The following is a 23,096-nucleotide window of genomic DNA, read 5'->3' as shown; positions in this document are numbered from 1 at the left end:
GTTACCAATAAAACTCCATGTTTACAAATTCAAGGTCACTTTATAGTCCTTCTCTTACTAGACTTAATGCATAAGACACGCTTACTTTCACCTATTTAGAATACTTCATTTGACTTCCAGGACACCACACTCTCTTGATTTACTCTATTTCATTGATTGCTCGTTTTCAGTTTGTTTTTCTTGTTCATCTCCTCTTTCTCATCCTAAATGCTGGAATGCTCCTGGCCTTGGTCCTTGGACCTCTTCTCTGTTCTGGCTTGCTTTTTCCATCCTTAGGTGTCTTGCCCAACCTCATGGCTTTAAATACTCTATATACTGCAATAGCCTTGGATTCATGTCTAACCAGATCATCCTTTTTGAACTCTAAGCCTCCATATCCACATGCCTCCTTAACTTCATGTGGATGTTGAATAGGCATCGGCAAAAAGCACATCTTTTTTTTTTTTTTTTTTTTCAGATGGAGTCTTGCTCTGTCACCCAGGCTGGAGTGCAATGGCACAATCATGGTTCACTGCAACCTCTGCCTCCTGAGTTCAAGCAATTCTCCTGCCTCAGCATCCCAAGCAGCTGGGATTACAAGCGTGTGCCATCTCTATTTTCAGTAGAGATGGGGTTTCACCATGTTGGCCAGGCTGGTCTTGAATTCCTGACCTCAGGTGATCTGCCCACCTTGGCCTCACAAAGTGTTGAAATTATAGGTGTGAGCCACCATGCTCAGACAAAAACCACATATTTAAATGAATTCCCACTCTTTCCACTAAAAGAACCTGTTCCTCCTGGGTATTCCTCAACTCAGCCAACGCCACCTCCATTCACTCATCTGCACAGCCAAATACCTTGATACTATGTTTGAATTTTCTCTTTTCTGCACATCTCAGATTTGGTCTGTCAGCAAATTATTTGGCTCTACTTTCAAATTACACATGAGAATCACTTCTCACGATCTTCACTACCACCACCTGGTCCATTCCACCACCTTCTCTTGCTGCATCATTGCAATACCTGTTTGCTGTCTTCCTGAGTTTATTGCTTCCTTTCAGGCAATGCCCTAGAAAGCAGCCAGAGGAGATCTGAAAAAATGTGAGTTGTGTCATGTCATGTCTTGGCTGAAACTCTCCATTTGTTTCCCAACTTAGATTAAAAGCCAATGTTTTTAACAAGGCCTGACAGGACCTGCCCACCTCCCCTATTACCTCTCTGATCTCACCTTTGATAACTCTCCCCATCTTTCACTCTGCTCCAGCCACATTCATCTCCTCACTATTCCTCAAGCATGCCACATCTGCTCTTGCCACAGTACCTTTGCAAATGCTTCTCATTCTTATTGGAATGTTCTTTTCCAAGATATCCACACTGTTATTCCCTTGCCTCTGCCAGGTCTTTATATAAATGTAATATTTTCACTGAAGACGTCGAACATTGTAGCTCACATTCCAAAAACTTCTCTGCTTTAACATTTTAAAAAGTCTTTAGAACTTAATATCCAGCATCCCATATTTTTGTGTTTATTTTTATTATCTCTCTCCTCCAATAGAGTGAATGTATGCTCTATGAGAGCACAGATTTTTTTTTCTTTCTTTTTTAAAGATGGAATCTCGCTCTGTCGCCCAGGCTGCAGTGCAGTGGTGTGATCTTGGCTTACTGCAACCTCCACCTCCCCAGTGTAAGCAATTCTCATGCCTCAGTCTCCTGAGTAGCTGGGATTACAGGCCCACACCACCACACCCACCTAATTTTTCTGTTTTTAGTAGAGATGGGGTTTCACCATGTTGGTCAGGCTGGTGTCAAACTCCTGACCTCAAGTGATCCACCTGCCTCAGACTCCCAAAGTGCTGAGATTGCAGGCTTGAGCCACTGCTCCCAGCCAAGAGCACAGATTTTTGAAAGTTTTATTCATTGCTGTATAAGTAATACAGGCTAAATATTTGTAAAATTTGTGTTGAATTTATGAATCTGGGAATAAACTGGAACTCAACAATGAATAGAAAGATACAAATCACTGCTCATAACATTCTAGTTAGGGAAGAAAGAGGAGAAACAAAATAAATAAGTAAAATATATAGACTCTTCAATATTGACACATTTTGTGATGGAGAAGCAGTATTAATTTTTTACAATGGGGACATTTTAAACATTTTTGTAAATAGTAAGGAGGCAGCAAAGACAGAGACAAATTGAAGTGATGAATGTAAAGAGGGATAATCCATTAAGCCGTGAACGTCCTATAGGGTTGGGATAGACCAAGGTGAAGAAGCTAACTTTGAAATGGAACAGAAATGTCTCACTGATCAAGGAGAAAAGGAAAAAGCATAAACAAGGGAAGAAAACTTGGAAATCCTCTGTTTTCTGATGAAATGCATATCCTCACTTGTATTTTCATACCTAAGAGCTTCACAATGTTAGGGTTGTCAAATTCTGCCATGAGGGCTGCCTCCCTCTGAAAGTCCGCTTGCATATCTGCCGAGGCTTCTTCTTTGAGCATCTTTACTGCCACCATAGTGAAAGGTTCATAGGGAAGTAAACCTGGTGCCCTGAGAGATACATTTATTGAAAAAGAAACCAAAGATCATGGACATCATACATACTCCCATTATACCTAACCACATTTATACATATCCTCCCACTTCCCATGTGTAAAAGGCTCGTGCAGCCTTTCCCAGAGCCATAGGATCAAAGAAAGACGACATACTTGAAACTCCTTGATGTCAACTAATAAAAATCACTGGTGTTATTTTCAATAATTTCAAACAATGAAGTTTGAAAGATGCATTATTTACAAATTATAGGAATTCTAAAGTATACACCCCCAATGGGATTATCATTGCCATCCTAACCTTTTTTTGAGATGGAGTCTCGCTCTGTCCCCCAGGCTGGAGTGCAGTGGCTCAATCTTGGCTCACTGAAAGCTCCACGTCCTGGGTTCACGCCATTCTCCTGCCTCAGCCTCCCGAATAGCTGAGACTACAGGCGCCTGCCACCATGCCCGGCTAATTTTTTGTATTTTCAGTAGAGATGGAGTTTCACCATGTTAGCCAGGATAGTCTCGATCTCCTGACCTCGTGATCCGCCCACCTTGGCCTCCCAAAGTGCTGGGATTACAGGTGTGAGCCACTGTGCCCAGCTATATCTTAACCTTTTAATCTTTGTCCAGAATCTAAATTCCATGATGCAGGAACCATGGCTTACTCATCTTTGTACCCTCCATTGAGCCTAAAGTGCATCTTTGTACCCTCCATTGAGCCTAAAGTGGTGCCTTGCAAATTTTGGTTTCCAATACATATTTGTGTGAGATTTTCATTATGCATGTAACCTCTATGCCAGGGCCACCATGAGTGGAGATTAAGTTGTGTCTTCCCCAAGAGCACCAGGCCAAAGTGACAGTTGAAGATTAAAACCAAATTCATATTCTCTGGCTCAGCTGTGTGTCTGTAGAGCCACATCCATGCAGCAGAGAGGGTATTTTATTCCAGTTCACGCAAAGGTGATAAATAGGCTAATATTGGCCCTAATACATACTCCTTTCTTGAGCTCATTGTTTTATAAATTTTTGCCTTTTTATTCCTTTTCTGTTTGTCATTTCATGAACATCTACTTAATATCTACACATTATATTATAATGTAAGGAGTTATTATTTAAAACAATGTAAGAAATTATGATTAAAAACATATGATAAATTCTTTCCTGAAGAGGAAATATTATTGAACTGTATTACTAATTTCTTATTTGAAAACTGTAGAAGTGAAGATACATTTACATCTCCCATAAATTACTTTAAATGCAAAAAAATATATTATCTCCATATATACAACTATTTTCCAGCAAAGAGGAGAAATTAAGATTTGAAGTGTATTATGTAATACAAATAAGGTTAATGATGTAATGATGTAAATAACTAGTCTTTTTTTTTTTTTTTTTTTTTGGGGGACAAAGTCTTGCTCTGTCACCCATGCTGGAGTGCAGTGGCACGATCTTGGGAGACTCCACACTGCAACCTCTGCCCTTCCGGGTTCCAGAAACAGCTTCTTCTGCCTCAGGCTCCCGAGTAGCTGGGATTACAGGTGTTCACCACCATGCCTGGCTAAATTTTGTATTTTTAGTAGAGACAGGGTTTTGCCATGTTGGCCAAGCTGGTCTTGAACTCTTGACTAAGGTGATCCTCCCGCCTCAGCCTCCCAAAGTGCTGGGATTACAGGCATGAGCCACCACACCTGGCCAGAATTAACTAATTTGATAAAAACTTTTTATATAGTATATGAATACTATATAATACTGTATATTACACTGTGTGTGTATATATGTATGTGTGTATGTGTGTGTATACATACACAGTATACATATATGTACTATATTATTAGCTTGATATATACGTGTGTGTATATATATTATATATATTACATATATTATGATGATTTAATATAATTATAATGATTTAATATAAGGGGATACATTAATATAACATATTACAAAGTCAAAATAAAACCTTTATGGCAGTAGATGCCTAAAGCCATTTGAAATAGGACACTTGCAAAATTGGAGGTTACAAGAGACGCCCATCTATGACTTCTTAGTCTGGAAGTGGACCCAGTGATTATGCCCTGAGTACCAATGGCTAATATTTTATATATATATATATTATATATACACAGTATATATAATATATATATATAAAGCTAATATTATCTATATACCAAGCTAATAGTTTGGTAGCTTTTCAGACATAACATATTTCAATGGAGACTGTTTTTCCAAACATAACTTTACCTTGCTTGAAACACCCTTCCAAACGCTCCCTCTCCAATGTCTCTCACATATTCAATGTTATTTCTTGGATACTCCAGGCTGAGCAATTTGGGGTTCAGAAGGAGCGGCATCCTCTGGTACATGGGGTTGGGATGAAGTCTATCTAGTAAGAGCTCAGAAGGCAGTGTGGTGAGGGTTACTGCTGCTGATTCTCTGCAGGCAAGACAGGCAAGATCAGGAATGAGCTCAGAAGTAGGTACGATCTTTGTACTTAGACTTAGATTCTAAGAAATATGGCATTTAAGAGTAATGAAAACAAATTATACTTAGGCAGCCAAAGATCCTTCGGTTTGAGAGCAATAAAATATTTTGTTTGGTCTAGAGTCAAAAGGCACATTTTCTCAGAAATGTTTAGCTCTCCAAGCCAGCAATGGCAATGGGCCTGAGAGAGAAGACAAGGAGCAGGAATAGCCATTTTCCTCCAAATTATTGTTTAGATTTTACCTTTTGTGAAACAGTAACCCTAGGGCATTTGATTTGATCCTATGCCAAAAAGTCATTGACATTTGTAAAGATCGTGAGGGGTGCTTAATTTTAAAGCAGGGCTACGGATATATTTAGAGAGTTGCAGTGTCATATATATTCCTCGCGTCATACCAACTCCATATTAAACATGAGGTTTTAAAATATTACTACACGTGGTTAGCTGAAACTAGAATCTCACCTTTTCTTATTTTTCCATTGTTTTCTTCTTCGGCAGCAATAGAGAGTAGTTATGGTAAGAAGCGCAAATATTGCAAAGCTGGACATGATGGAGATTATTACAGTCATGGAGTATGTAGGTGAGACAGAGAAGGAAGAAGAGGAGGAGGAAGGCAAATTTGGAATGTCCACACTTGGCTTTGAGGATGTCATTGGTGGGAATGCTGTAAGTAAACAATAATTATTCATTTTCAAACCTTTAAGAAGCAACTTTTTTTTTTGTATTTAAGCAATCAGTAAAATAAATTTCATGTTAAGAATATATTTATGTATCAGGTTCTCCCTGGTTATATATCTATAAAGTTCAGTAAGGTCTAGTTGTAAGTAAATCCAGCTTGTAGAATAATAGAATTTTAAAGATGAGAGTCAGAGAGAGGAAATAGGTTTTTGGTTTTTTTTTTCCCTGAGCTAAATGCAGATCTTGGTCTGGTGCCATTTATACTGAATCATGTTATCTATGACCTGACATAAATCATGGAAATTATCAAATAAAATATTTTCATGTAATTACACTTGACATCAGGATTGTCTAGAGCTGAACTTTTATACACATTTACTGTCAGTTTACAAACAGAAGAAAAAATCATGAAAGAAGATGAAAAATGAAAATATTAGGACACAAATGAGAAAAAGTTCATGTAAAAACTGAACTCCTGTCAAACTTCAATTTAAAAGTCCAATGTGATATATATATAAGTAAAATCAGCATTACTTTTGGAAAACAAAAGATGCCATACTCATACCACTATTTGTAGAGTACAAAGTCCATTGTATATGTATTAAAAGAAACTTATTAATCACATTTTAAATCTTTTTAATAGATTGAGTAAAGACAAATACGGGGATACAGAGTATTTTAAAATAATCAACAACAATGTTTTAATAGCTAAGAATGACCTTTGTACCCCAAAATAGGGAATAAACCTTCTTTTCAAATATTTGTGGATTAATCTCAATAAATTTTAAAAGCAGAAATTATGCATATCTACTTAATGGCCAAAGTGCAATTAATAATAGATTAAATAAAACCCCATGGGACATTTTTTAAAAAGAAAAAAATCAATGATCTTTTTATCAAAAAATAGAGAGTAACCATAGTTACAGATTAGACACAAGCCTCTTAAGAGTGTGTATTTTATTTAGCCAAAGTTGTGCTCAAAGATAAAGTCATAGTGTTATCTCCTTTCACTCGATAAAAAGAATGAAAGTGAATGAACTGAACATTTAACCCAAGACTTTGGGTAAGAAACAATAACTACAGAAAACAAAAGATAATAGGTAATAAAGTAACAGCCATACACAAGCAGAAATTAATAAGTTAGAATACACGTAACACAAATGATAAAATTAAAAGATCAATAGTTGGTTTTATAAACATTCATATAGTTGTCTAATCAATGGAATTTGAATTAAAAAGATAGAAAGGGTACAAACATAGAAAATTAGAAATGATAAAAAAGTTATAACAGATTCAAAGTTAATTGAAATATGTAATTATATATTTCACACCTTAAAGAAAATGATAGGAACATATTAATCACCAAATTTGAAGCATTAGAAAATATAAATATTGCCATAGGCAGGAAGCTAGATTTTTAAGTCATCACATTATAAAAGACATTCTTTTAGTCTTGAAAGAGATAAAATTTCCATATTTATAATATGCTCCAGTAAGAGAAAAGTCTTTCAAATTATTTTAGAAATTATTATAATACTAATAGCACAACCTGGCAATGTTAGCACAGAAGAGTGCATACATAGATTATACAACCTAGGTTTAGAAGATCCTAAATGAAATGTTAGCAACTGACTACATTATAGTCAGAGAATAATGATTTAATATAAGGGGATATATTAATATAACATATTACAAAGTCAAAATAAAACCTTTATGGCAGTAGATGCCTAAAGCCATTTGAAATAGGACACTTGCAAAATTGGAGGTTACAAGAGACTCCCCATGTATGACTTAGTCTGGAAGTAGACCCAGTGATAATGCCTTCAGTACCAATGGCTAAGCAAGTGATGGTCACCACTGTGACTCAGGCAGGCACCTGGAACTGGAAGAACATCAGCACAGCAGTAAAACATCTGTGCAAGACCAGTGACAGCATGCCTCATCCAGCACCACAGGAGTGGTGGACTGTACAGACTGACTAGGTTCCTCTCTGACCAACTTGAAAGCTAGTCTGATTCTCTTTGGAATGAGTCATCCCAAGTTTTCTTGATCTAAGATGGGTGGGTGGGTGGGGGCCTTAAATTGAAGAGCTTTGCTTTCTGCTAATAATAAAGTTGGAACAATTATTAAAAGATAGGGAGAAACAACTATTTTTGTGTTTGGAGTTTACAGAGCCGCTCACACCGTATATAACGCATGAGGGAATATAATGTAATTGATAAAATTGGTAGTGTAATTTCATTGGTAAATATAAGGTTAATTTTTCTAAGAAGAATCAGAAAGTAGAATTTAATGTCATTTTAAAAAGAAAAATCTATGATGATTTAGTGAGTTTTTTTTTTTAATGCAAGAAATGACATAGTTGGAACAATACTTTTGCTTTATGGATTTAAATGTTTCTTTCCTTCAAGATAGTTTTGTTTTGTTACTCCTTGATGACTGCTTCTGATTTGATCTGATCTTCCCTTGAACTACATTAATGAGTTCTTTGGATCTAAATGATCACTTTGAATCTTCATTCTTTTTCCTTTTTATCTTTTCTGTTCTCTCACCAATTTTCTCTCTTTATTCTTCCTCTGAACACTACAGGAGTTTATGCACTCATTCATCCATGTGTAAATGCATTCGCTAAATCAATATTGACTGTTAGGTATCCAGAAAACTGTGGTGAACATGACAAGCCTTTGCTTGTCATGAGACACAAGTGAGTAAATGGAGAAATAAAACAAAATATAAGAAGCATTATAAGAGTAGTAAGAACATGATGCTTATGAATGTTCAGGGCTGGCACTAACTCAGGTTTAGACATACTGGGGAGGTTTTCTAGAGTGAATAACTGTAAGTTAAATATAAATGGTGAGTAGCCAGTAACCAATTGAAGGTTATGATGATCTGAGACTTTGTGTCTTTCCCCCAAATTCATATGTTGAAATGAATAAGGATAGAGTCCTGATGAATAGGATTAATGCCCTTACAAAAGAGGTCCAAGAAAGCTCCTTGGCCCCTTCTGCCACATGAGAACACAGGGAGAAGACACCTATGTTTATGAGGAATGGGTCCTCACCAGATATCAAATCTGCTGGCGCCTTGATCTTGGACTTCCTGGACTCCAGAACTGTGAGAAATAAATTTCTGTGGTATAAGCCACCCAGTCTGTGGCATTTTGTTATAGCAACCTGAACAGACTAAGAAAAAGGTGAGGGCCGGGTGCGGTTTCTCACGCCTGTAATCCCAGCACTTTGGGAGGTTAAGGTGGGCGGATCACGAGGTCAGGAGATTGAGACCGTCCTGGCCAACACGGTGAAACCTCGTCTCTATTAAAATACAAAAAATTAGCCAGGCATAGTGGCGGGCGCCTGTAGACCCAGCTACTCGGGAGGCTGAGGCGGGAGAATGGCGTGAACCCGGGAGGTGGAGCTTGCAGTGAGCCGAGATCACGCCACTGCACTCCAGCCTGGGCGACAGAGCGAGACTCCGTCTCAAAAAACAAACAAACAAACAAACAAAAAAACAACAACGGTGTGTGTGGGATGGGGGAATTAAGGGAGTAGAATGGAGTCAGGGTAGAGAGACAGTATTCTACAAAGAAGGAATAGCATATACCAAGATCTGAACTAAGCAGATGTGATACCTTGCTAAAAGTGCACCTAGAAGCTTCATTGTTGGAGTTGGGGAGTATCTACAGGTAAGGCTGCAGATACCAGGTTTAGTGAGAAAAGTCCTTGTATACCGATGTAAGTAATTTGAACTATGCCATTGCAGCAAATGGAGGGTCTCATAGGAGTGTTTTAAGAGGTGGAATAGCATAATCAACTTTTTGCGTTAGAAAGATCAGTCTGCCATCCTGATTTCCATGGGATAAAGATTCCCCTCATAGCTTATGTCAAGCTCCCAACGTGAAGCCCTGATCATGGAGTTGGAAAGAGATGTTCAATAGCACATCATTAAACAGGATTTTCATCATACAGATACCACGGATAAAGAGAAAAATCTAAAAGTTTCTACCTAGAAAGAATAAATTACTTACAGGAAAACAATAAACAAAATTCACACCGGACTACCTGCTTCCAACACTAGAAGCTAGAAAAGAGTGAAATCACATCTATAAACCACCCAGAGAAATGTCACTCAGGAGTTCCATTCCCAGCTAATACACCTTTCAACTACCCAAATAAAAGAAAACAATTTGATAATATACAAGGCTTCAGGGATTCTGTCTCGCAAGACACTTTCCCTTCTGAGGAAATACATGAGGTGACTCTTAATAACAATTGAATCAGAAAGTGACTTCAATATAAATGTAAATGGGCTGCGATGGGTGGAGTCTTGGCTAATTCACTAGATGAGACTCAATATTGAGAATCACTCTGCAAAGAGAAACCTAAGAGTACTAGGGGAGGTAAAGAAGAAGATCTGAGCATTCTGAGGATCTCATTGGAGGTTCTGAAAGTCCCATGGGGTGGGCAGAAATAAGGAATAAATAGAGCACTGCAATGTGTAGAAAGAATTGTGGTCTGACTTTCACTTAGCAGTGGAGAAAATATAACCAGTAACAAGTAAAGAAAAGGAAAAAGAAGAAGCAAAAACATAAAGTGACTAGAAAATGTACAGTTAAGATAGTAGGGATAAAATAGAGTATATCAGTTGTTATATAAAATATGAACAGGCTAAATCCTCCTATTAATAGAAAATAGCTATCAGACTGGAGTAAACCCAGGTATATGTTGTTTATAAGAAAATAAAAATAAAAGAGGAACAAAGAGGTTCTAGGTTAATGTAAATACAAGGAAAAAATTACCATTATTAATACTAGAAATTTAAAGCTAAAAGCACTAAAACAAGATGAGAGTGACATTTTACATTGATAAAAGGTTTCATATAAGAAGAAAAGTGTCTTGGATCACCATGCCTCATAGAACATAGTACATAGAACACAGAACATATAAATTACAAATTATTATAAATGCTAGAAGAATGTAATAAAAGTAATTATGAATTAGATTGGTCTAGTAGAAAATGTATTAGAAAATCAATGAAATCAGTAAACTCATATGTGTATAGAAGGGCTATTAATGTCATGAGATTATTAGCCAGCTAGCATGAGTTTATACTCATGAAAGAACAAGGCCTTGTCACAGAAAATATGGTTGCATTGAAATTCTGATCAGATCATGCTCTGTGCATTGTGTCCTATTCTGGATATTCTCAGGCTTGTGTGCAGCCAGTAAAGAGTAAACATGGAGGTGAAGATTTTGGAAGTCAGTTGCAAAAGAAAAATTTGAAAATTGGAGATATTTAATGTGAATAAGAGAAGACTACAGAGAGATTGAGTGCCTGTCTCCAAATATTTCAAGGACTGTCATATAGAATATAAATAAATCAAAGAAACAGAGTGAAGATCAGTTGTTGAAAGTTCTAGAGAACCAGAATTTAGTTCTACATAGCTAAATTTTCAAATAATGTATTCTACAAAGGAATTAAGAATAAATTCAGGAGGGAAAAGGGAATGTTTCTGTCAGAGATGCTCTAGAAAAGATTCTTTCATTGTGGGAGAGTTTGGATAAAATACCTGTTAAAGTTACTTTAAACTCCAATTTTCTATGAATGTGTAACTTTAATATTACCACAAAATTACCCAAACTACATTTCAATTATGAAATAATGCATGAGTTTTACACACACACACACGCACACGAACGCACACACAGAGAGACACTGACATTTTATGATTTCATTTGTGGGCAAAATGGTAGCTGATCATTATGGAAAAACGGTCTGGGACACAGCGCATGTATTCATTTAAACGTTAACAAAAAGTCAAATCATCACGTGGCCTGGGTGATTTAAAATTGTGAACAATACAATTTTTATCAATTGGACCTTCTTAAGAATAATCAATTAAAACAAATGTAAAAAGGTAGTGGTATTTATTCAAGAATGAACCAGTTAAACAATCAGTTAAGCTTTATTACACATGAGGTTTTAGAATTTTTTTAAAAATGTTAGTAATAACAGAAAGGCATGAGGTATAACATTCTGGCTCTGAAGACAGAGCCAGAATCAGATTGATTTGAGTTCAAATTCTGGCTTATCACCTTACTAGATGGATAAAGTTGGACACATTGCTTAATCTCTCTTTCTCAAGTTGGGTTGTATGTAAAATGGAGGACATTCATAGTACTTAATTTTGTAGAACTATTGGGAGTATTAGGAGAGATAATGTATGTATCACACTAATCAGTTTGGATTTGGGTACATTCATTGGGTCCTTCATTCTCCATGTATATGTATAGAAAGAGCAAAGATGGAAGGAAAAAGAATTCAAGAGAATAGCAAATCATTATTTCAATGATTAAGACAGATTATCCTTTTTTCCACAGAAGCTCTGAAATAGAAGACAGATTTACTGCTGAGTGTTTCTGTAGTAAAGTATGTGAAGTCTCACGGAAGAGGGGAATAGTGTAATCCTTGCTTAGCAGACAAATAATGTAACTAGCACAAAGGCATTGCTTGCTCAAAAAGATGTTTCACTTCAGCCAAAGAAATTATAAAAAAGGAAAACTACTGAAATTCTAGTCCCTGTGCTCAAGGAAGAAGAAAATAATACAAAGATAAACAAATGATTAACAGCTCTTTTGTGACCCCCTCCAAATGAGCTAGTGATATTCTTTAGAGTTTACTCAGAAATCAAGACACTCTTTGGAAAATATTTGAGGTCTTTACACGCTCCTGTAAAATATGGGACACTGCCTAATAAGGATGTTTTCTTTGCTTCACTATTAACCTGCTAAAGCCAACTCTTTTAATAATAATTGCCTTTAACTCAGGGAGCATATTTTCAGACATTCCCTACCCTATTTTCCATTTAAATGGTCAGTTCATGACATTAGGAGCTCATTTTCTTACATGTATCAAAGATTTCATAAAGCTTTTTTTTAAAGACTAGAAAATTTATTATTGTAGCTAGTTTGCACTGCTCAAAATTCCTTTATAATTAGTGTGAAAGGCAAAAATGTGGATGATTTTTGTGTATTGTTCCTGTCTAATTTAAGATGAATGGTCTGGTCCTTCCACACAGTAAACCCTCCATGAATGTTTGAATGGATGACTGAGTAAACAATTGATGGATAACAAAGAGCACAGTAATCAATTCAAAGTCCAATCAAAGTAAACTTTGGCTGCTCATATAACAAAGAATTGAATTTTTTTTTTTATTCCTTCGATTTGGGAATAACAATTTGACAGGCTACCAGAATAAGAGATTTTTAAGGTTTCCATAACTCTTCTTGTTTAATAACTCTGAGTGATTCAACTAGGAACAGTAGCATTCTTTCTTTTAATACTTCAAGTGTTGGTCCGTTAAGCAAGCTGGTAAAAATCAAGTCCTGGCACCTAGCCAAGTGCAGAGGGGGTTAGGGCTGGAATATGTATTATAGGAAGTAAGTGTGATTTAAGCCTTAGAACATGAGACCAGAGGAAGTTAATTGACATGAAAAGTTTTTCTAATTTCATCCTGAGGATTTCTGCATTCTGACAGGTTAAAGCACTATCTGATACAAGTTATTTTGTAGGACATCCCTTTTCAAGCTACCTTCTTGAATTATTTCCTAGAGATTTTTGTGATGACCTTTTTAGAGCCATTTGATTTGATCCTATAAACTTTATACTGGAAATCAGCTGTCTTAAAAAAATACCTGACTTTCAAAAGAGGGATCTGTTGTCACAAATGAAGATCACGAATTGGCTCAAGGAAGCAATAAATGTTGGGTTTCATCTATACATAGATTGATTATACCAAATCAAGAATATAAAATCAAAAGGTGACTTTTTAAATTTGGCTTGCTTTACAGACATATAAGAAATAAAACAGGCTAATGACCTGGAGGTGGGAGATAGTATTTGTATGATTCACTAAATATGGTACTCTCTACGGTCTAATTAAAAGTTACAAACTGAGACCTTCCATGACCTTCTCTCATGTTCTACACTGGATGAGTATGGTGAGAAGCCTTTGAGAGGGGCTGTACATTCTGTTCTGGGCATCAGGAAATATGAGTGTAAACACACATGCATGAATCCAATTACATACACATAAGGTTTCAAGGGCACAAACACAATTACTTACTTTTTGGGTTTTCTTTGTTATAATCTGAAGGGGAAAGGATAAAAATTTGTTTTAAGTGAGTATCCAGATATCTCACATATTCTGTGAGAGAGTGCTAGGAAATGCAAGATCTCTTTCAGCTTTTTAATATACAACTGGAAAACATTCTTTGCATTCAAATGTGAAAGAATTGGGTCTTTGAAATTATACCAGCTGTTAGGGATAACAACATAGTTCCTTACAAACAGAGTTCATTAAAGCAACATGAAGCAATTCAGTTTTGTTTTGTGAGATCAGCATTTTCAAACATGTGTCTTATTTTAGCATGCTTTCTTGGCTAAGAAAAAGGACTTTATTCCTTTATTCCACTCTTCTGACAAAATATGAGATGCTTCTTAGCCATTTTTCTGCACATTCCAGAAAATGTTACAAGCTCTCATAAGATTCCCTATGAAAGAATCTAAAATGTCAAGCAGTAATTAAAAGTGCTGTTTCGTTTATTTTAGAGCAAATGAAATAAATCTTTATCCTAATCTGTGCAATTAGGATAGCATTAGGATTCCACTAGTAGGTATCTAAGGAAGGCAGAACTAAAAAAAAAAAAAAAAATTAGAAATGCCTAGAAATGTTAGAAGCTTTAAGTTTACACCTTAGTTTCTTCAAAATAGTAAATTTCTTTTAACCTACAAAGTCTTGGGAGAACTCTTTGTTACCTAAATGTGGCAGTCTGGCACAGGCTGTAGGGTCCCAGTGCATGCTGGGAAGCTTGCTGCATTCTGGCACCGACAGCAAATGCATCTCAGATCTGTAGAGTCCTCTGTGGGTCTTCTCTTCCATTGCCAGCCATTCTTTTGCACAGAAGAGCTCCTTTACTGCCAAGCAGTATTCTCTAAAATAGTATATGGAGAACAAAACTTGATGAATCATAACATGTTAAAGCAAATTTGTGGCAGAGCCTAAATTCTGTGTTTTCAAGACATCATCATAGTAAATTGTCTGTTCTTGAAAAGCTTTTGTGAAAGAAACTTTTTACTGCAAATAATATGAGATTTCATGAAATCTAGTGTACTGTCCCATGAGATGAAATGCTCTCTCGTTTTGTTGTGAAATACAATTAATGTTAGTCTAGGGGAAAAAACGTCAAATTTAAAATGTGTTAGTTTGGGAATCTCTGATATGTCTTCTCCCAACTCCATATTCAAATAACAACACAGGTAGGAAATAAGGTATACAGATTAAAAAACACACCTACTGAAAGTCAGGATCATTGTCAATCAGTTTCCAGCTTGGAAGATTTTTCTACGATCTTGGGGCTAATGGGCAGGGCTTGAGGACCATAGTCTGGACCTCTGTGTGCTTTGTCCTCTGAAACAGAACAGCGCCACCTCCCTGGCAGCTTAGAGGAGGGCATGTGGGTCCTTACTCAGCCCTTACTTTGAGGCACAGAATCCTGTCCCATGGCTATGCGTGCTTCTATCTGAGAACGCCAAGGTAATATCTGTTTGAATATGAAGCTGTTACGTTCATCTACATGTTGTATTATGAGTGAAGGGGCTAAAGAAACACTAATTGGACTACTTGGAATTTTGCAGATTAGTATTTGCTTAAGCCTGATAGAAAATAGGACAGACTGCATAGGAAAAACCTGGTTAATTTCAAATTAAGGTATTTGGGGTTAATAATAAGAGGAAATTAAAGATAATTAAATAAACATAATAGAAGCAGATGTCCTTTATTCAGTATGTGAAGGATTCAGAGAGGAGGAAATTGTGAGTGTGTGTGTGTGTGTGTGTGTATATGCCACAATGGTGTCTTTTTAAATACTTATTCCCACACTCCTGCTTTCCTAACTTGCCAATATGAGCTAATGGAGCATGCATAGAATAAAAGATTGTGCATATGAATGTGATGAGATGCAAATATATTCTTATATGGAGATAACAATGGGATTTATAATTCTTGGTGGGTGTGAGGGAGAAGGGAGTATAATGGGGCTTTCAAGACTTCTGAGTAGGTAAAGGACCTGAGGAGAGTTGCTTATCTTAGTTCCACCCCTGGGTTGTATAAACACATTTTTTTTTTGCATGCAGACAGCATAAAGTGTGCAAAAATCAATATGGGACATATGAAAAAAATTCCATATTCCACATTATGCAGAAGAAGTAAATACCTGGGAAATTTTTTATTCTAAATAGAAGAACACATTAATGAATGACTTTTGGTTTGCTTTGTTTTCATTGCCATGCACTAAAGCATGCCCTCTATAGCAGAGTTTTTCACAAGAAAAAAACAAATCAAGATGAACTATAGACTGAAAAGTAGGATAATTTGAACATGGAAGTAACTACAGAAAATAGAAACCACAAAAAATAAAACCAACACTTACAATCTTCATTGAAAATAGAAAACAAATGGCACTGCAAGAAATAAACAAATTTGAACTAAATATTCAATTGAATGCAGAAAGAAAGGACCTAATTGAATGCAAGAAAGGCTAAACAGATGAAAATTATGTGTGAAATAACTGATAAAGTAGAGCAAGTAAGAAATTCAAAGTCAAATAATACTGTTTCTCAGCAAGAGAACCAGAGACATAAAAAATAGAAAATAATCAAAGATATGGTATAAGAAAACATTTTTAAGATGAAAAGGGCATAATGTTTAGGGCATATTACCTATTATGTTTATATTCTTTATATTACATGAAAGAAAACAAAATAAATCTATCCCCAAATGAATTTTACAAATATTTTGAATCTCAACAATTAAAGAAATAATCTTTCTACAATCTGGAGAGAGGAAAATGTTCCTTACAAAGGAACAAAAGTCAGGATTGCTTTCTGCTTCCTCTTCATTACAACATGGCCAGAAAATAATTGGTCGGAGTCCATAGTGTTTGAGGAGAACTAACGCAAAAGCTAACACTTATGTTAACACAGACTGAAATACCCAGTCAAAAACACATATGTACAAAGACAGAATTTTTTTTATATGTGAAAAATACCTACTCTACCTGAATGAGAGATGAGTAAAGAAGAGATGAATACACAAGAAGTGAATTTAAATTAAGAATTTAAGAAAAAGAAAGATTTCATTTGAAATGAATAACAATGAGTATCAATGATAAGTAACATAGTAAACTTCTCCAAGTATCTACTTATATATGATTATGAAATCAAATGTAAAAGCTAAGAATAATATTCCAAAAATTGAGCATATGCAAATAAAATGTAACTGAACAATACAAATATGGTTTATAATTTCAGATAAAGCTTCAAAGAACAAGTGTGGAAGATTCAGTACAATTATGCTAACTTAATTAGGTCTACCCTGAATAACTTATTTTTAAAGTTACAACTTTCTCCTCTTCCTTTGGTATTCCCGGTCTTCCTTACCCGAGCATTCCTTTTTTCTTTTTCCATGACATTTAACACCTTCTAAAGTTATATATAAGTTGTTTATTATGTTCATTAATATGTCCTAAATGCCTAGTGTAATACTTGGAGCCCAGAAGGAGATCAATAAATATTTGTTGGACAAATAAAATTCCATGTCATCATGCAAAGAGGCACACATCATTGAATGACTGCTTATATTAGGTTGGGGCAAAAGTAACTGTGGTTCTTGCCATTACTTTTAATGGAAAAACCACAATTACTTTTGCACCAACCTAATAATTAGAAAACCATGAGTGATAGCATGCTTTTAAAAATCTCACAAGCAAGTAGAGGTAGAATATAAAATGGTTGACAACTTCTGAACTACTTTGATGAATAAAGGCAAACAGAGACTTTTTCAAAAGATATAACAAAAAAATGAAGATCAAACTTACCAGTTATCAGCAGTAAATTCAATTTTAGTTTAATATTTCTTGGTGCAAAAAGCAGGAGTCAGAATTGCAAGAAAATATTCTTAGAAACACAATTATTGTGAAAATTTTGATATATCACTATTAAACTATTGGATTAAATAGATAATACTCATTTAAGAGCAGAAAGGATCGAACATAAATATATGAATTTTATATGTGAATGGAAGAGACTATGTCTTTATAAATGCCAATTTTTATTTTTAATTATATATCAGAGAAAAGAAAACCTCTATAAAATGTTAAAATGTAAAAATTTTTAGATTATATTTTCTTCAATTGGAACAAAATGACGATGAGGATTTTTAAAGATAACATTTTTCCAATAAAACTACTTATTTAAGTAACAATGGGAATTAGAAATACATTTTTAAATGTATACTGCAAACGACATATAGATTTAGGAAATAACTATGATTAATAAACTTAAAATTTCAGTGAAAGAGATTTTTTTCTTTAAAAAAGGTGATTTATTTTCAATATAAGAAAGAACATCTGTGGCTCATGCATGTAAACTGAACTGGGACATAAATGTTGGAAAGTTAGTCAATAAATGTGTTTTGTGCTAGCAGACAAAGATAAAATTTAATTTTAATTCTAGTAAAAATTTCCAAAATTTCAACTAAGAAAGAATACAATCTAATTAAGATTTATAGTTTTATATTATATATAAACAATATATAATAGTTTATAATTATTTATAGACCATATTATTTCCATCAGAGGAACCACAGACTATCAATCAAAAATCTAATAGAATATTGTAAAGCAGTTGTTGCATATAAATACAATAAAATGAAATGGCTTTATTATATAGTAGTAACAACTTGTTAACAAATAAAATGGAAAAAAATACTTGTTGGCAAGGATTAATGATTTATGATTGATGAGACTTGATTCCTCTTAATAACTAGGAGGTATAATATCAAACAAAATTGGAATAAACTACAAATTGCAGGAATAAATTATTTGGTTGATCCTTTGTGTCTAAAGCTGGTATCTGACTTTTTTGTTGCTGTGGTTGATGAGTCAGTCATCTTGAGTGGCCTAACATTTCTATACTAACTTTCCTTTTGATACTGCAGTTGTTCAAATGAATTGCTTTATAATTCTTAGGCAAAATGAGGGGGAGCTTGACCCTACCTACTTCTTCACGTAATTATTTCCATCTCAACCACGCAAATAAAAGTGGCAATGAAAAGGAACAAACCACTGTTACATGTAGCAATATGGATGAATATCAAAAACGTTATGATGAACAAAAGAAGTCAGACACAAAGCAGTATATATTACACCATTTCATGAGTATGAGATTCAGGAACAAGCAAAACTAGTTGTATGCTATGGTCAGAGAAATCAGAACAGCAATGCCTTCAGAGATAATGGGGAATTGATTAGAAATGAGCATAACAGGGCTGGGCGTGGTGGCTCACGTTTGTAATCTCAGCACTTTGGGAGACCAAGGCGGGTGGATCACCTGAGGTCTGGAGTTCGAGACCAGCCTGAACCCATCCCTAGTAAAAATACAAAAATTAGCTAGGTGTAGTGGCAGGCACCTGTAGTCCCAGCTATTTGGGAGGCTGAGACAGGAGAATTCTTGAACCCGGCAGGCAGAGGTTGCAGTGAGCCGAGATTGTGCCACTGCACTCCAGCCTGGGCAACAGAGCAAGACTCCATTTCAAAAAAAAAAAAAAAAAAAGGAAAGCATAGGAGAACTTTATGGGTGGTGAAAACATTCTATGTCTTGATTGGGGTAGTGGTTACATAGTTGTATACTTTTGTCAAACTCTGAACTATATGGTTAAAGGGGTACAGTTTCTTGTATGTAAATTATACTTCTATAAACTATCTCAATAAAGAATACACTTTAAAAAATCTGATTAATATGATCCAAAATATTACATAGTTCAACTCTAAAATGTAAAAATTCTAAAGAAATTAATAGCAGTTTTATTAAAATAAGGAACAAGGGAATTAATTGCATCGCTATGTTTTATGGACATTCTAGCCTCCTGTAATAACTATATTATAATTAATACTCTTGCAACAACAGCAATGACTATAAAACACATCTAGTCGGCCGGGTGTGGTGGCTCACACCTGTAATCCCAGCACTTTGGGAGGCTGAGCAGGGCTGATCACGAGGTCAGGCGATTGAGACCGTCCTGGCTAACACGGTGAAACCCCGTCTGTACTAAAAATACAAAAAATTAGCCAGACGTGGTGGTGGGTGCCTGTATCAGGAGGCTGAGGCGGGAGAATGGCGTGAACCCAGGAGGAAGAGCTTGCAGTGAGCCGAGATCGCGCCACTGCACTCCAGCCTGGGGGACAGAGCGAGACTCAGTCTCAAAAACAAAACAAAACAAAACAAAAACACATCTAGTCATAAACTTAATAAAAAACATGTAAGACAGAAATCATCAAACTTTACTAGCAGGCATAAAATAAGATCTACATAAAAGGAATGGCATACCACACTCCTAAAGGAGAATACTCAGTAATGTAAATATAGCTATTTGCCCTAAATTAATTGTATAAACTTACCATCATTCTGATCAAATTCCAAATGGTATTTACATGTGGACATTGGCAAAATGTTTCTAAATTTCATATTTAAAATAATTATATAATAAGTTATATAATATATATAATTATATTAATTATTATCTATTATAATTATTAATCATATAAGTTATATAATGCAATATATAATATAATTGTAATATCAAATTATAATTATATATAATTATATATTATATAACTTATATAATTATATATTATATTGTTTAACATATAATTATATTCTCTTATATATTAATTATATAAGTTAAATAATATAACATATAATTATATAACTTATAAGTTATGTAATATAATTATATAACTTATAATATATATTATATATTTTATGTTATATAACATATATAATTATAAAAAATTATATAATATATAACTTATAATATGTAATATATAGTTATATAACTTATGTTATATAACTATATATTATATAATATTAGTAACTATTATATTATTAATTATTATTAATATAACTATTAACTTTATTATATAATTTATATAGTTATTTTTAAATATGAAATTTAGAAACATTTTGCCAATGTCATCATGTAATAATTAAAAATAATTATATGAGTAAAGAATTTTTTAAAAGATGAAAACCTGTGAAATTCATAGCACAAATTGAAATTAATTATAAAGACAGTAATTAAATCCAAAGTCTGCAAAAATAGAGAAACCATCAATGAAATAGAATTCAGAGTACAGAAATATAGATATAAGTAAACATAAGTAAACACACACCTCAGTAGTGACCAACTCTCTGGGTTTTAGCAATGAAAGTACTGTGTTCTTTTTTTATACAACGGAGTCTTGTGGGTTGTGTAATCAGAAAACCACAATAGCTGTCACACACACAAAGAATTTTTCTAATCTAATTATTATTTCTCTCAAGCATCTGTCCATGGTGTTGAGCTGATTTGCCTGAGTGTCACTGTGTAAGTATGATAACAATTCTGTGTCCACCACACATTATGTTAGTAGTACTAAAGGATAAAGCTGATAGAATCTACTCTCACTTTATTTTGCTGGTTACATTTTTATTATACACGTGCTACTTTCTAGCAAGAGGATTTTCATTGATGAGCAGTATATCAAATAAACAATTTTGGAGAATCCTATAAAGAAGCCCAAGGAGGAGAAATCTAAAGAAGTGATCATTAACAGAGGCACTATTTTTTCAAATAACTGCAAGGACAGTTGAAATAGCATCAGTATTTCTTAAGTCCTATTAAAACAAATTTTACTGCCTCTCACCTACTCTTCCCATTTTTTTTTTTTTTTTTGTTTTTTTTGGAGTGACTTTACTTTTTCTCTCCTTCTCTTTCCCCTTCTTATTCCGTCAATGCTGAAGTCCCTAGAGATTTTTAGATGACATGCCTGATCACAATGAAAATGTAGGAATAAATAAATTATATTACTCTTTTTTTTTTTTTTTTTTTTTTTTTTTTGAGGCAGGGTCTACCGCTCTGTCGCCCAGGCTGGAGTGCAGGTGGCGGATCTCAGCTCACTGCAAGCTCCAGCCTCAGTTCACAGCCATTTCCTCCTGCCTCAGCCTCCAGTGGCTGGGACTACAGGCAAATTATATTGCCTCTTATAGTGTCTCCAAGCCCTCAAACTTTGCAGTAAATTGAGGAACACAGAACTCTAATTTAATGACCATCCTGTTGTTATTATATGCTAAATAGAGAGTGTCCTAAAATTATTGCAATATTTAAATAGTTTCTGGTTTTATCAAAATAGTGGAAATGTGCTGTGTTGGTAGTTTTCATGGGGTTTCTTCAACAGAAAATTTCAGAATAACAATGTCTATCTAGTTTCTGACATACTCTATGAGTGTGATTTATCCTTTAATCCTCTCAATTCTAGTGTGCAGATGAGGAAACTGAAGTTTAGCCAAGACCACACACATCGAGAAAGCAGAACTAACAGTATTTGAACTTTGTTCTATTTGGCTCAAAAATTAGATTGATTCTTTTTTTTTTTTTTCCTACATAAGGAGTAATTAAAGGTGAAGATAATTCTATTGAACATAAGTTTATCAATTTCAATATTTAAAAAGTATGAGAATTTTAAAAAATATCTATTTACAGTATAATTCCCTCCTACCCCACCCAAATGAGGCAACAGCATTAGAACTTAGAATTTTGGATGGAATGTACTTTAAAATAACATTCTGAAATGCTTGGCATGATCTCATTTATTGACAAATAATGTACAGTTTTTATTTTCTCTATCTTGGCTTACTAATGAGGTCCATGTTAGTTTAAGATTTCTCCTTTCATTTGACAGAAATCTGGGATATTTATGGATACCATAATACTGTGAGCAATAACAAGAGTAATGGAATATTACACCATTTATGACATTTTCTAGAGGTTCTAAGTACTTGTATTTTAGGTTATCTTCAGTGATTTACATGATAGACATTTTGTCTGATTAATTACCTCCTATTTGTTTCTTTGTTTGAGATGGAGTCTCAACACTCAGGCTGGAGTGCAGTGGTGCAATCTCGGCTCACTGCAACCTCCGCCTCGCCGGTTCAAGTGATTCTCCTGCCTCAGCCTCCCGACTAGCTGGGATTACAAGTGCGCCACCACACCTGGGTAATTTTTGTATTTTTAGTACAAACGGGGTTTCACCATGTTGGCCAGGCTGGTATTGAACTCCTGACCTCAAGTGATCCACCCACCTTTGCCTCCCAAAGTGCTGGGATTACAGGCATGAGCCACTGTGCCCAGCCACTACCTCCTATTTTGGATGAAAACCAGCTTTTTTTCCTTTTCCTGTTGCACATTACAACATTTTTCAAAAACTCTTTCTGTTGTGCGATAGAAAAATGGAATTTTTCCTTTGAATTATTTTTGAG

At 34.8% G+C, this 23,096-nt stretch overlaps 1 protein-coding gene across 4 annotated transcripts in view; it reads right to left on the bottom strand.

Annotated features, from left to right (window-relative positions):
* MUSK (muscle associated receptor tyrosine kinase) overlaps positions 1-23,096 on the bottom strand; it is a 137,986-nt gene that overhangs the window by 5,738 nt on the left and 109,152 nt on the right. For 2 of the 4 annotated variants that reach the window (XM_017949645.3, XM_021927288.2), the window contains 5 exons: positions 14,499-14,674; positions 13,807-13,830; positions 5,466-5,667; positions 4,763-4,954; positions 2,383-2,531 (listed from right to left, as the gene is read on the bottom strand). In XM_017949645.3, coding sequence (XP_017805134.1) covers positions 2,383-2,531; positions 4,763-4,954; positions 5,466-5,667; positions 13,807-13,830; positions 14,499-14,674 — 743 coding nt within the window. The remainder of the gene's footprint in view (positions 1-2,382; positions 2,532-4,762; positions 4,955-5,465; positions 5,668-13,806; positions 13,831-14,498; positions 14,675-23,096) is intronic. The other 2 variants (XM_009188317.4, XM_009188318.4) reach the window with 1 other exon arrangement.

Source organism: Papio anubis, chromosome 13 (genome assembly GCF_008728515.1).
Source record: "Papio anubis isolate 15944 chromosome 13, Panubis1.0, whole genome shotgun sequence".
Lineage (NCBI taxonomy): Eukaryota > Metazoa > Chordata > Mammalia > Primates > Cercopithecidae > Papio > Papio anubis.
Note: the sequence above shows the minus strand (reverse complement) of the source record. Positions and strands in the feature narration are given on the sequence as shown.